The 16,181-nt window shown below is 42.8% G+C and overlaps 1 protein-coding gene across 1 annotated transcript in view; it reads left to right on the forward strand.

The window, feature by feature from the left end:
- Positions 1-3,856: 3,856 nt before the first annotated feature.
- LOC140196101 (5-hydroxytryptamine receptor 7-like) overlaps positions 3,857-16,181 on the forward strand; it is a 67,958-nt gene continuing 55,633 nt past the window's right edge. Inside the window, exon 1 of the mRNA XM_072254811.1 lies at positions 3,857-5,025. Coding sequence (XP_072110912.1) covers positions 4,520-5,025 — 506 coding nt within the window. The 5' untranslated portion in view covers positions 3,857-4,519. The remainder of the gene's footprint in view (positions 5,026-16,181) is intronic.

Consider the following 16,181-nt stretch of genomic DNA (forward strand, 5'->3'; position numbering starts at 1 on the left):
TTCAAGGCTAACAACCCTGACTAGTCAAAAATGGTGTTACGGAAACAGCAATGATAAATTCTTCTATATCTGTGTGCGACGGTATGGACAGACAGAGACGGAAGACCTTTATTGCTGCCATAATGCCAGCAGCATAATGGACAGTAAGTAAGTAATGACCCAAGTTTGGAAATATTGACACTTCTCGGTTTCCATTAGGTCAATACCATGGACATCTCTCTCCATCTTGGGAGCTCCTTCTTGAGAAGGAATTCAGATATTTAAGACCTACCCATCACCTACTCAAAGGCAAATAGGAATGAGGGGAAAGTCCTGGCTTTGCAAATAACCATCTCATCCCATGAATCAATAAACAACTCATAGACACTGGAAAGCTGAAATAGAGGAAACACTGGAAATTCTAATCAAAGTGGAGAGACACAAGGTGAACATTTCTGGTCGATAACCTTCCATCACAATAGGCATTGGAGTTACATTTAACTTGCTGTGCTACAAAGCCCAGTACCTTTTTCTTACAAGATGGAATATCTCCTGGCAACTGAAAGCCAATGGATTTACATCTTGCTGAATTTTGAAAAGTGCTGATGCTTATCTCTGCCTAAATTTAGCAGAGTTGCCTCCGGTTTGTCATTGGGGAATTTCCATCCAATTCACAGTCAAATAAGCTGGACTGACATCAAAGTTGTTTGTGGATTAACCCCAACACCACCTTCCACTGTCAATATCAGCAGTCAGGACTATCCAGCCCAGGGAACACTCTTAAGCTTTGATTTGAATCCTAGCCACCTCAAACACAAAACAAGCCTCCTTGAACCAGAATAGTCATAGAGACAATAGAGCGTGGAATTAGGTTCATCATAGAACCTTACAGCAGAGTATAGGCCCTTCAGCCAACCTTTTAACCCACTCTAAAGTCAATCTAATCCTTCACTCCCACATAGCCCCCCTTTTCTATAACCCATGTACCTATTTAAGAGTTTCTTAAATGTCACTAATGTATCTGCCTCTATCATCACCTCTGACAGGGTATTCCACACACTCACCACTCTGTGTAAAAAACTTACCTCTGACGTCCTTATACTTCCTTCAGTCACCTTAAAATTGAGCCATTGTGCATTAGCCATTTCCACCTTGGGTGAAAGTCTCTAACCATCCTCTCGATCTGCACATCTTATCATCTTGTACACCTCCATCAAGTCTCCTCTCATCCTCCTTCGCTCCAAAGAGGAAAACCCTAGCTCACTCAGCCTAAGACATGCTCTCCAATCCAGGCAGCATCCAAGTAAATCTCCTCTGTACCCTATCCACATTCTTCCTACAATGAGGCAATCAGAATTGAATATAATATTTCAAGTGTGGTCTAGCTAATATTTTACAGAGCTGAAACATTACCTTGTGGATCTTGAACTCAATCCCCTGATAAATAAATGCCAATGTAAAATATGCTTTCTTAACAACCATATCAACTTGTGTGGCAGCTTTGAGGGATCTGTGGACATGGTGCTAAAATCCCTCTGCTAAGATTCCCATTATTAACCCTGTATTCTGCCTTCAAATTCAACCTTCCAAAGTGAATTACTTCACACTTTTCCAGGTTACATAATGTCATTATGTATCCAGCTATGTTAATCTCATTTACCTATAACTTGGTCTGCTGCATTAATGTCATAGAACAGAGCACTCGGAACACAGAACAGTACAGCCTCTTCAACCCAACTTGCTCATACTGACCAAGATGTCTATCAACGTCAGTCCTATTTGCCTGCACCTGTCCCCATCCCTCTAGAAGTGATACCTCAAAAAGGCGATGTCTATTATTAAGGAACCCCGTCACCCAGGTCACGGCTTGTTCTCATTCCTACCATCAGGGAGGAGGTACAGAAGCCTGAAGGCACACTCTCAATGATTCAGGAACAATTTCTTCCCCTCTACCATCTGATTTCTGAATGAAGACTGAAATCTTGAACACTACCTCACTACTTTTCTAATTCTATTTTTGCACTGCTTACTTAATTTAACGATTTTATATATATATATATTTACTGCGATTCACAGCTTTTTCTCTATTATTATGTATTGCATTGCAAAGTCACCAAATTTCACAACGTATGCTGGTGATATTGAACCTGATTCTGATTCTGATCTTGCCTCTCCATGTGTGCCTTCTCTGCCTTGGCCATACAAACCATTTTCTGCGTAGATCGTGTGCGCAGCCAGGTACCTTTTCCTGTGCGGAAATGGCTCATACAAGAGGGTATAACTTAAGACAGGGAGGAGAGTATAGGGGTGATGTCAGGAGCTGTTTTTTTTTCACAGAGGCAGAGGTGTGTGTATGAAACTTGCCTCCGGGGTGGTGGTAGAGATATTAAGGACATTTAAATGTCTCTTAGATAGGCACATTGATGAAAACAAATTGAGGGTTATGTAGGAGGGAAGGGTTAGTTTGATCATGCAGTAGGTTAAAATATAGGCACAACATTGTGGGCTGAAGGGCCTGTACTGATCTGTACTATTTTGTGTCCTACAGCTTCCCTGTTATTTCTCTTGCAAGGGACAGGCAGGGGCTGAAGTTTTGAAAACAATGAAGGTGTTGAAATGTGAAGGAAAGGATTTTGGATTGCCGAGTGAGATATGAGGGTGAAGATACTCATGCCAGAAAAGCATAGCAGAGAAAACAGTGAAGAAGAGGCAGGTAATTGGTTATGGAATTGTTCTATCCGTAAAGCAGAAACCAATTATTACTGGCATTTACGTCATAGCTGCTTGCTGGAACGAAATGCTCATTTGCCAGTGAAACAATTTCCTCTTCACTCTGTACTAGATACTTCCTGTACCTAACAAAATGGCCTCTTGGTGTATATTTGTGGCCTTCTGCTGTTCTAGCCCATCCACTTCAGGTTCAAGATGTTGTGCATTCAGAGATGTTCTCTGCAGACCATTGCGCTAACTTGTGGTTATTTGAGTTACTGTCACCTTCTTGTCAGCTTGAACCACTCTGGTCATTCTCCTCTGACCCCTCTCATTAACAGGGTGATTTCACCTACAAAACCGCTGCTCACTGCTTTATTTTTGTTTTTTGCACCGTCCTCTGTAATCTCTAGAGACTGTTCTGTGTGAAAATCCCAGGAGATCAGCAGTTTCTGAGATACTCAAACCACCCTGTCTGGCACCCAAGATCATTCCACGGTCAAAGCTACATTGATCGCATTTCTTCCCCATTTTTATGTTTGGTCAGAACAACAACTGAACCTCTTGGCCATGTCTGCATGCTTTTATGCATTGAGTTGCTGTCACATGATTGGCAGATTAGATATTTGCATTAACGAGCAAGAGTACGGTGTACCTAATAAAGTGGCCACTGAATGTATTTCTCCCCTCAAGAAAATATATCACCACACATTATCAACACATATATTTAATGGCAGTTAAACATTCCAACCCTGCCCCCCCCCCGTGCAGACTGCTGGGGGAACTCAGCAGGCAGACCAGTATCTGCGGAGGTAGCGAGTTAGTCGAAACCCTGACTATTCCCCCTTCCCCGCCCACCTCCACAGATGCTGACTGACTGAGTTCCTCCAGCAGTTTGTTTGCTGATCCCAATTCTAGCATCTGCAGTGTCCGGTGTCTCCCACCTTTAACCGCAGATTCTTCCCCCTCGTCCGTTCCGTTCACACAGATATGATGGGGTTAACGCTATCGTTCGCTGCACTTGCAAGCTCGCTCCCGACGGCTCTGCGAAGGCAGGAACAGATTGCTGCCCCCCGGCTACTGTGTTATATAAATAGAGAGGGTCGCTTATCCGCCCTCTCCCACTCCATCCCTTTCCTCAAAGCTGCCCGCCTCAGCGGAGAGACGGAGCAGTCCGACTCGAACGCGGCGATTCCCGCACCTCTCGATAACATTCCTGAATTCCGTCTCCGAGAGGGAAACGCTTTACCTGTCCCCGGACCTACAATAAGGTGGATTGGAATCGAAATGCGTTCTGGCTGAGAATCTGCCGTTATTTTTTTTTAAAAAAAATCGATTCTAGGTAAAATGAGTATTTCTGTTCTATGAGACTCAAGGAAGCGGTTGAGTTGCGTGCGGTTGACAAACTTTTTTTTTGCCGAGAGAAATGGGTTTGTAAGCTTGCTTCGAATCAGCCAGCTGTCAGCAACCGCGACTGAGGAAGTGCGCTGCAGCTCGATTCTCTGTAGCCTGCAAGCCGCGAAGAGACTGAGTTTTTGAAGGCGATTAGAGACTTGGAGGCTATCGGACAATTGCCATCCTGGCCGGCACAGAGGTCGGATTGCACGGGATTGTTGCTGGGTGGCGATGGTCTGGAGGAGAGCGATGTGTGTGTCGCTCTCTGGTCCGGGAGACCGGAGGCTCGAGCAAGGCGGCGGTGAAGGAATGGGGAGCAGGTGTCTTTGCTACATAGAGTCCTGAGAGGTGTTGGCCACTCGCCAGAGCCGAGAGGGCCGCCTGGGCCAGTTCGGCGCTCTCGGAGTCACTCTCCCTCTCCCTCTTTCCGTCAGCAATGGTTGTCCACGCCGACCCCATCCAACTCAGCCAGCGGGTTCTAGACCACGCGGAGACCCTCGGCCATCGGCAGGAGCTAGCTCTCTCCCCCTTCCCCACGGAAAAACCTTACTCCAGCCTGAGGCAAGAGGCGGACCAACTGTCGGGCAACCGGAGCAATTTCACCGGTTGCACAGAGGAGATTTTGCCGTATGGCGACGTGGAGAAAGTCATAATCGGGGTCGTGCTGTCTATCATCACCCTGTGGACTATCGCGGGCAACGCCATGGTCATCATCTCGGTCTGCATCGTCAAGAAGCTCCGGCAGCCTTCCAACTACCTGGTGGTGAGTCTGGCGGCTGCCGACCTCTCGGTGGCCCTGGCCGTCATGCCCTTCGTGATCATAACGGACCTGGTCGGGGGCGAGTGGCTCTTCGGCAAAGTTTTCTGCAACGTTTTCATCGCCATGGATGTCATGTGCTGCACGGCTTCTATCATGACCCTGTGTGTAATCAGTGTGGATAGGTGAGCTCTTCATGCATCTTTCTCTCTCACTCACTCACCTGTGTACAAGCGACACACACACAAAATGCTGGAGGAACTCAGCTGACTGAGTCCTGATGAAAGGTCTCGCCCGAAAGGTGGACTTCACTCTTTTCCAGAGCTGCTGCCTGGCCTGCTGAGTGCCTCCAGCATTTCGTGTGTGTTGCTTGGATTTCCAGCACCTGCAGATTTTCTTCTCACCTGTGTATACAGTTCTGGTCACGCTGTATAAAATCATGAGTGGCGCAGACAGGGTTAATGTGCAGACTTTGTCCCAGGGTTGGGGAATCGAAAACTAGATTGTACAGGGAACACACACACACACACACACACACACACACACACACACAATGCTGGAGGAACTCAACAGATCAGGCAGCATCTATGAGAGGAATAAAACAGTCGACGTTTTGGCCTAGACCCTTTACCAGGGCTGGAAAGAAAGGGGGAATAAGCCAGAATAAGAAGATGGGGGGGGGAGGGGAAGGAAGCTGGCAGGTGATAGGTGAGGCCAGGTGAGAGCCTGGGAGGGGAGATGGAGCTACAAGCTGGAAGGGAATACACGGAAGAGGTAAAGGGCTGAAGAGGAAGGGCTCTGATAGGAGAGCACAGCGAACCACAGGAGAAAGAGAAGGTGGAGGGGCACCAGAGTGAGGTGAGGCAAAGAGAAGGGGAAAGAAGGGGGCAGTGTCAGAAATTGAAGAAGGGGAAGGGGGGAAATTACAGGAAAGTAGAGAAGTGGATGTTCATGCCATCAGGAGAAGTGCAGTGGGGGGAGAACTAGAACGGAAATAGAAAAAGAGATAAGGGCAGAGGTGAGCATATAGATTTAATGCCAGAGGGGAGGGATTTATTAGAAAACACAGCGACAGATTTTTCATCCAGAAGGTGATTAGTATATGGAATGTTGCCAGCGGAAGTAGATGAGGCATGCACCTTAACATTTAAAAGATACTTAAACAAGTAAATGGATAGGCAAGGTTTAAAGGGGTATCACCAAATGGCAGTGGTTAGTTAGACATCTTGGTTGGCTTGGGCCAGTAGGATTTCCATGCTGCGTGACTCTATGAGGTATGCTCCTCACTCTCGTCTGTTCCCTCTCACACCCAACCAACCCACTGAACTGTCCTTAACTGTTCGAAGAAAGAGATGTAGCCATAGACCATTCATCTTTTCATGCCTCTTTCATGAAACAATGGTGGGTCTTTTACCCCACTACTGCATTATCCATAGTCTTGCAGCATAAAAATAGGACTATTGACCCATCTCATCCCTGCTGACCATGTTTCTCTGAGCCAGTCTCATTTGCCTGCATATATCCTTCTAAACCAGGGGTTTCAAACTTTTTAATGCCATGGACTCCTACCACTAACCTAGGGGACTGTGGAACCCAGGTTGGGAACCCCTGCTCTATAAGGTCACCCACATCCCTCAATTCCCATATCTAAAACTCTGCCTTCAGTATACTTAGTGACTGAACCTCCACAACCCTCTTCTCTGTGAAATTCCAGATGAAATCTCACTGCAGTCTTGAACGGAAAATCCCTAATTTTGAGACTGTGACCTTTGGATGCAGACATGCAAGCCAGGGGGAAATATCATTCCTGAATCTACATTGTCAAGCTCTGTAAGGGCTTTGAATACTTCAATAAGATTGTTTCTCTTCCTTCTAAACTTTAGACAGTAGAGGTCTCCATGCAGGACAATCCTACAATCCAACACCTTTGTTCCAGATTTATGATGGTAAAAGGCCTGCTTCTGCGCTGTATGACACTGTGAGACTAGTACTGCACATGCATTGATGTGGAGAAAATGAACAGTCTTGACCTCACCTTGTGAAAAATACCAGCCTGACTAGTGACCTGTTGTTACTTGTTGTCCACAGACTATGGACCTCACAAGCAGTGCTGAACATTGTCTAAAGCTATTGTCCACTGCACTGAGCAGATAGTAACAGGTCAATTGTATTGATGGGTCTGGAATCACATCTGGGCAGTACAGCAGCTTTCCTTCCCTGCTGGAGATCAATGACTCAGATAGCACTCTACAATAAATTTGTAGAGTAATTGTTGTTGTAACAAGCATATTAAAATTTGGTTTAATTATATTCCCCAGCTGAATCAGAATCAGAATTTGGTATCACTGACATATGTTGTGAAATTTGTTGTTTTGCAAAAGCAGTACAGTGCAATACATAAAATATACTATAAAATTCAATAATATATATATGACAGTAAATAAGTAGTGCAAAAGGAAAGCAAAAGTAGTGTTCATAGATTTATGGACCATTTAGAGATCTATTGGCATAAGAGAAGAAGCTGTCCCTAAGACATTGAGTGTGTCTTTGGGCTCCTGTACCTCCTTTCTGATGGTAGTAATGAGAAGAGGGCATGTCCTGGGTGGTGAGGGTCCTTAATGATGGATGCCACCCTTGTGAAGCATGGCCTTTTGAAGATGGTGGGGAGGCTTGTGCTTCGGATGGCGTTGGCTGAGAAGTAGGATTTAATGCGTCTGCATTAATGGTCCGGAACTCTAGATGCTGTTTCAGTAATCTAACCATTATGCTCCTGCTTCCACTAACCAGGGCCAACTTCCTCGAACAATGTACCAGCTCACTATGTGTGGGGTAAGTGGTAGGTGCACGGAGCGTGCTGGCAGACGTGGTGGTGGTATGTGGACATGATAGCAGTGTTCAAGAGGCATTTAATCAGCCACATAAACATGCAGGGAATGAAGAGCGAAGGATCATGTGCAGGCAGATAGGTTTTATTTAATTTGGTGCCGTTTTCGTCACAGGCATACTGGGTACGGGACATGTCATTGTGCTGCACGTTCCATTTTTCAAGTATCCCTGCTGCACTGGCATGTGAAGTGTTAAGGGCTGAGATGGTTTCGTTGGGCGAGACGACAGCAGCAAGGTAAAACGAGTGCTTCTGACATGTTGTTCCCACTTCACACCCTCCCTCCCTTCACTGAATGAATTTATCACTGAATTTACTAACATCAACCCGAACTTAAACCAGCTGCAATTTTCACTCTCTATTGCAGGCCATACCAGTTAATGTATGCACGAGGTGGCAAATTGGGCAAAGTAGGTAGAAATTATTTCTGTGATGAATTCCATATTTTTTTTGTATGCTATTTTTAGGAAGGTGACAATGGGAAGATTGACATGACACAGAAAGAAACCTCACTGGATAGATTTCAACATCATCATTAATGCTGAAATCTAATATACACGACTATAGTTATTGTCATAACATGGACTGGACGCTGTAACATCAGGTCTTTACTCTGTAAGCATCAATATAACTTTTACAAATCTTCTTGTGAGCCAAATAACAATCTGAGTGAATCTTGTGAAGTGTTCTGTAGCTGTTTTTTGCAGTCCTTCGTTGCTATGACAGTAAAACCATATAATTAAGAACATTGAATTCCTTTAAATGTCACAAGTATGGCTTCAAATCTTTTTTAGCTGTTAGCCATGACTCAGTCAAATAGAGCTCTAGGCAGTGATTTGTGCAGCGTCCGAGGATGAAATATTAACTCATCGCCCCATCTGTTATCTCAAGGAAGCTCTCTCCCGTTGCCTGGCCAGTGCTTACTCTTCAGCTGACATCACTGACAGAATTGTATATGGGTAAAGTTTCATCGCTGTTTGTGGGATTATGCTGCTCTGAAATTGGCGGATGTTCTTTCCTAGATTGCAAGCAAAGGTGTGATAATGACCATGAACTACTGTTCGGTGTAATTGGTTTATTATTGTCACATGTTACAGCTCTATAAAACCCTGTTGGACCACGCTTGGAATATTGTGTTCAGTTCTGGTCACCTCATTACAGGAAAGATGTAGAAGTTTCAGAGAGGATGCAGAGGAGATTTATCAGGATGCTGCTTGCACTAGAGAGCATGCCTTATGAGGATAGGTCAAGCAAGCTGGAGCTTTTTTCTCTGGAGTGAGCGAGAATGAGAGATGACTTGATGGAAGCGTACAAGATGATAAGGGGTTTCGATTGAGTGGATAGTCAGAGACTTTTTCCCAGGGTGAAAACGACTAATACAAGAGGGTTTAATTTCAAAGTGATTGGAAGAAGGTATGAGATATCAGAGGTAAGCATTTTACACGGAGAGTGGTGGGTGCATGGATCGTCCTGCCAGGGGTGGTGGTTGAGGCAGATACATCAGGGACATTTCAGAAACACTTAGATGGGCACATGGATGATGGTAAAACAGAGCGTTCTGTGAAGCTAAGTTTTAGGTTGATCTTGGAGGAGGCTAAGAGGTGGGCAGAGTGGCCTGTTCTGTGCTGTAATGTTTTATGTTTTATGTACCGAGATAGAGTGAAAAGCTGTTTACATACCATCCAGATAAATTATTCTAAACATTGGGATAGTAGGAAACGAAAAACTTTATGGAATGTAGAATGCAGAGTTACAGCTGCAGAGAGAGTGTGCTACATGTAGGCAAATATAATCACAGGGCCATGACAAGGTAGATTGAGAAATCAAGAGTTTATCTATATCATACTAAAGGGTCCATTCAAGAGTCATTTAACAGAGGACTGTGTCATCAGAAAATGTTTCTATGGGAAGCAAATCTGCCACCTGTAACTATTAGCCAACACTGACTCCAGACGCATTGGAACACTTCTGATTGTTCACCAGCCTATCCTGCCATGCAACTGCATTAAAACCGCAGTTCACCTCGTAATAAAGACTGCAGTGATTCACGATGGGATTTCCCCACCAGCATCCTTTCAGGCACAATAATTACCAAGAGGAATAAATATAGGCTTGCTTTTGACATCTGCATTCTGTGCAGGAATAACAGAAAGACTGCATTGTTTAATTGATTTGCTTTAGCTTGGTTCTGTTTATCCAATAAGGAACAATTGTGGACTCTTTTGTGAAATTTCCCCTCAGTTTTCCCTGCTCTGAAGACAATCCTGGTTTCTTTAGTCCCTTAACATAAAGTCTCTCATTTGTTGGTTTTGGTAAATCCTGCGGACATCATTTTCTCCTTAAAGGAAAAGTTTTGCTGTTGATTGGCTTAAATTCAATGAGATATTGTGAAAGGTGTAATTATTGAACAAATTAATTCCTGTCAAATCGTTAAAGATTGTTAAATGAATAATGGTTGAGAATGTTTAAAGAAGGAGGTTTGAGAATATTAGTCAAAGACAAAGTACATATATGTCACCATATGTTATATTTCTTCTATTTAAACGTACCGTAGGTTAACAGTAAAGAATCAGATTCCGGAAGAATTAGAGAACTTATATTTACAGTAATAAACAAACACGTCCTAACCCCACCACATGCTGAAACATTCTGGCAAGCCCCGTGCATCCTCAGTGCTCTGTCCAATCACGTACTGGCACATCGTTGCACGTGATACCACCACATCTTCCTTTCCTTAAAAAGAAAAAATAACAACATTAATCAAAGCAAATACATAATTCAACAAGTCTCAATCAGTCTCCCTGTGGGTTTACCAACACTAGTAGACCTCCTAAGTGGTACACATAGATCTTGTATTTCCTTGTTATTATTTACGTTTTGTCTCATCTGCATTAGTGAACTGAATCTCTGAAGAATCACATCTGCTTTTCCTTAAAAAGAAAAACAAATAACAACACTAACCAATAAACAAATCAGCTAACGGAAACTCTGAAGTTGGCTCTTCGCTATCTGGGTCATGACTCTTTTTGTGCTTCTTCTTTTCTGCTTTAAGCTTTTCTTTATGTATCTCAATTGAACTTTTTGGTATACTCTCACATGCCTCCTGGTTAGAATCTGGAATTTCAGGTAAGCAGTTCACACTATCCTCCTCAGCAATCTGCTTTCCTGCTTCTGTTTGGACTGTATCATTCCTAATTCCTTCCACTTCCATTTGTAATGAAATACAAATCTTTTTTTCTTCATTTAATTCATTCATTAACTGTGTAGTCTCTTTTTTATGCTGAGACTTCATCATTTCAATGAAACTTCTCAATTCCGTTACTTGTGCTTTCACTTCTTCCTTATACTGTGCCCACTGTGAGCGTTCTTGCTCTAGACGGTGATTAGTCTGAATCTCATATTCTCTCGGTGTCTCTTTCATTATCACTTGCATTGAAGCAACCTCTTCCTTTTTCACATCATCAATTGCCCCCTGTTTGGTCATCTCAGACACAGCAGCTACTGCTTTTATATTCTCCATGTCAGCATTTGCCTCCATGAGCTGGACCTGCAGTCGAGTTACATCACCTTCTGCCCACTGTAAAGCAACATTCTGTCGCTCCAGCTGCGTGTCACTATCCAAGACAAAAATTCTTTTCACTAAATGCAGTCTTTCACAGACAGATACACCAACTATTGATTGTACATTTTTTGGCACGACCACAAATGAAAGCATGTGCACAGTATTTTTATGTGATACTTTTGCCACACAAGTTCCTTTAACTGGAATGTCTGCACCTGAATAATCAGTCACTTTAATATTAGTCTGATGAACTTTGGTCTTGGCTTTAAAGCATTAAACTCAGATCCTGCAAGAGCATTTACTGGTGCCCCAGTATCAAGTTTAAACAGAATATTGTTTTCATTCACTTGCAACGGAGTAGTCCAGTCATTCTTACTTTGTTTGTTTTCACAAAGCACATCTATATAAAATTCCTCTTGTTCATCTTCAAGCACAGCATTTACTTGTTTCATTCTATTGTCCTTCTTTCTACTTCTACAACAGCAGGAAAAATGATTAATGATCTGGATGATAGGGTGGTAAATTGGATTAGTAAGTATGCAGATGATACTAAGATAGGTGGAGTTGTGGATAATGAAGTAGGTTTTCAAAGCTTGCAGAGAGATTTAGGCCGATTAGACGAGTGGGCTGAAAGATGGCAGATGGAGTTTAATGCTGATAAATGTGAGGTGCTACATTTTGGTAGGACTAATCAAAATAAGACCTACATGGTAAATAGTAGGGCATTGAAGAATGCAGTAGAACAGAGGGATCTAGGAAAAATGGTGCATAGTTCCCTGAAGGTGGAATTTCATGTGGTGAAGAAAGCTTTTGGTATGGTGGCCTTTATAAATCAGAGCATTGAGTATAGGAGTTGGGATGTAATGTTGAAATTGTACAGGGCATTGGTGAGGCCAAATTTGGAGTATTGTGTACAGTTTTGGTCACCGAATTATAGGAAAGAGGTCAACAAAATTGAGAGAGTACAGAGGAGATTTACTAGAATGTTACCTGGGTTTCATCACCTAAGTTACAGAGAAAGGTTGCACAAGTTGGGTCTTTATTCTTTGGAACTTAGAAGGTTGAGGGGGGAACTTGATAGAGGTATTTAAAATTATGAGGGGGATAGATAGAGTTGACGTGGATAGGCTTTTTCCATTGAGAGTGGGGGAGATTCAAACAAGAGGACATGAGTTGAGGTTAAAGGGCAAAAGTTTATGGGTAACATGAGGGGGAACTTCTTTACTCAGAGAGTGGTAGCTGTGTGAAACGAGCTTCCAGCAGAAGTGGTTCAGGCAGGTTTGATGTTGTCGTTTAAATTTAAATTGGATAGATATATGGACAGGAAAGGAACGGAGAGTTATGGGCTGAGTGCAGGTCGGTGGGTCTAGGTGAGAGTAAGAGACTGGCATGGACTAGAAGGGCCGAGAAGTTTCCATGCTGTAATGGTTATGTGGCTACCGCAGCCATTGCAAATTTTGCCATATGCAAAACACTAATTTGGATGGTGTTCCCGCGCACAGTGATCACATGACCTTTTTTCCCAAATGCCGACTGGCTCTCAGCCGGTTTTGTCGATGTATTATTATATTTCTTGATATATTTGCACTTTTTTACAACGTTTACATTGCAGTTTTCAACAAAAAGCTCTTCAGCCTGCGACTTTGTGGTCTCAGAAGCTTCGAAGATCGCGAAAGCTTTTTCAAAATTTAAATCTTGCACCCTCAATAGCCTTTCTCTCAGAGCATTATCTCAAATGCCACAAACGAGTCTATCTTTAATAAGAGAACCTGTCAGCAATCCGAATTCGCACGTTCTACTATGCTTTCTTAACTCAGTCACATACTGATCAATCGTTTCAGCAGCTCTCTGCGCACATGTGAAGAATTAATATCGTTCATATGTTAAATTACGCTTAGATATACAAAATACTTCAAATCTGTCCATTATTGACTTTAAATTGAAATTATCTCCATCTTCAAAGACAAAATTATTATATACCCCTACTGCTTCATTCCCGATTATATGGAGCAGAAACGCAGCTTTGGTTTTATCCGATTTCTCTTCATAATTGATCGCTGATGAGTACAGTTCAAACTGTTGCTTGAAGATCCTCCAATTCTCTGCTACATTCCCAGTCAGCTGAAGTTTTGGTGGAGTTTGTAAACCTTCCATTTCACTGATTACTGTTTGAACTTTTTTTCTCCTTTTTTTTTTGATTATCTTTGATTCTCCCGTATTATTCTTCCAGAACCACTTCTGACACCATGTTATATTTCTTCTATTTAAACGTACCGTAGGTTAACAGTAAAGAATCATGTTCTGAAAGAATTAGAGAACTTTTATTTACAGTAATAAACAAACACGTCTTCCCGCCACGTGCTGAAACATTCTGGCGAGCCCTGCGCACGCTCAGTTCTCTGTCCAATCATATACTAGCACATCACTGCATGTGATATCACCATACCATATACAGTACCACATTAAGATTTATTTTCTTGCAGGCATTTACAGGAAAACAAAGAAATACAATATAATTAATGAAAACTATACATAAACAAAATCAACCAAAGTGCAACAGAAGACAAATTGTTTTTTTTCTTTTTTTCCCCAAACAGCTTCGACTTTGGTAGTGCGTGTAGATTTTTTAATAAAACTGTTAATATTCTAATATATGAATTAATCTAATCCACATGAATATAGAGTAAGGAGTTCGTTAATGTGATTTAATATACTGTATCTGGTATGATTATATTTTTTTCTTTTGTTTTATAATATGTATTCTCTTGAACTCTGTATTCTATATAGAAATCAATAAAAAATATTGGAAAAGAAAAGAAATTGTGCAAATAAACAAATAAATGGGTAGATACAGTAGATAATCAATAGATGGACAGATAAATAGATTAAAAAATCAATAATACATAAATTATATATATATATACACATACATAAACATACGTACATATATACAAAAATACATACTGAGGACATGAATTGTAGAGTTCGTGAAAGTGTGTCCACAGTTTGTGAGATTAATTTAACACTGAGAAGTGAATTTCTTCATGTTGATTCAAGAGCCTGATGTTTGTAGGGTAATAACTGTCCCTGAATCTGGTGTTGTGGGACCTAAGGTTCCTGTACTTCTCCTGCCCGATGACAGCGGTGAGGAGAGAGCATGGCCTGGATGGCGGGGGTCCTTGATGCTGCTTTCTAGTGGCAGTGCTCCGTGTAGATGTGCTCATCGGTGGGGAGGGCTTTTCTGTGATTGTTTAGTAGCTTGGACTCTGGATTGCAATCCAAGGACTTTGTATCTGCGAAGATACATAGCATTAAATCAAATTCAGTCAGTGCTGTTAATCCTGATGATATCAGAAAATTGTCATAAAATGTGCTAATTGCAGTAAAAATCTATTCAGTTCACTCGTGTCCTTGGAGATGATGAAACCCTTTCCCCACTCTGGTCTGCAAAAGACTCCCGTCCTCTACTATGTGCTAATGATCCCTGAGGCAAGCTGCAAACATAGTATTCACATCACAATAACAACATTAAAAATGTACCAAGGATGAAACATTTTAAGAAGCTGTTACTGGTTAAACATAGCTGGGTTGAATTCAATTCATTCAACACTGGATTCTTAAAACAGAACCTTGAAAAGTACACTTCAGGAACAAGTCCTTCTGCCCATGATCTCTGTGCCAAACATGATTCCAAATAATACAGATTCATTCTGCCTGAAGCCATGATCTACATCTCTGCATTCCTCATGCGTCGAAAAGCCTCTTGAATGCCACCTTCATATCTACTTTCATCATTGCACCTGTAGTGCGTTCTAGGCGTCCACCACTTTCTGTGTAAAGAAAATTACCCTGCACTTTGATTTCTCTAACTTGGGGTAATTTATCCCCCCTTCCCCTTCTCTCTTTTCTATTCCCCAATACTGGTTCCCTTCTTCCCCCTTCTTTTCTCCTCACCTGGCCATCACCTCCCTCTGGTGCTCCTTCTCCTTCCCTTTCTCCCATGGTTGACTCCTGTCAGATTTCTCCTTCTGCAGTCCTTTACTTCTTTCGCCTATCACCACCCTGCTTCTTACATCATCCCCCTCCTCCACCCGCCCACCCATCTTCCCCCTTATCTGGTCTTACCTATCACCTGCCAGCTTGTATACCTCCCCCTTCCCCCCACCTTTTCATTCCGGCTTCTTCCCCCTTCATTTCCAGTCCTGATGAAGTGTCTATGCCTGAAACATTGTCTATTCGTTCCTCTCCATAGAAACTATCTGCTCCGCTGATTTGCACCAGCATTGTGTGTGTTACTCCGCACATCTTCGTTCCCCTGCTCAGCTTAAAACTATTCCCCATAGTATTTGCCATTCTTACCCAGGGGATAAAATTCTGACTGTCGACCCTTCCTCTGCCTCCCATAATTTGATAAAGCTATCTGATCTTTCTCCAACCTACGACCCTTCAGAAAAAACAACACAAGTTTGTCCCATCACAGACAAGAGAAAGTCTGCAGATGCTGGAAATCCGAGCAACACACACAGAATGCTGGAGGAGCTCAGCAGGCCAGGCAGCATCTATGGAAAAGAGTACGGTCGACGTTTTGGGCCGAGACCCTTTGGCAGGACTGGAGTAAAAAAGCTGAGGAGTAGATTTAAAAGGTGGGGTGAGGGGAGAGAGAAACAGAAGGTGATAGGTGAAACCGGGAGGCAGAGGGATGAAGGAAAGAGCTGGGATGTTGACTGGTGAAAGAGATACAGGGCTGGAGGGGAAGGAGTTGGATAGAAGAGGACAGAGGGCCATGGAAGAAAGAAAAGGGGGAAGGAAGCACCAGAGAGAGGCGATAGGTGGGAAAGGAGATAAGGTGAGAGAGGGAAAAGAGGAATTCCCTCTAATCCGGGCAACAGCCTGGT

Source organism: Mobula birostris, chromosome 4, assembly GCF_030028105.1.
Source record: "Mobula birostris isolate sMobBir1 chromosome 4, sMobBir1.hap1, whole genome shotgun sequence".
Lineage (NCBI taxonomy): Eukaryota > Metazoa > Chordata > Chondrichthyes > Myliobatiformes > Myliobatidae > Mobula > Mobula birostris.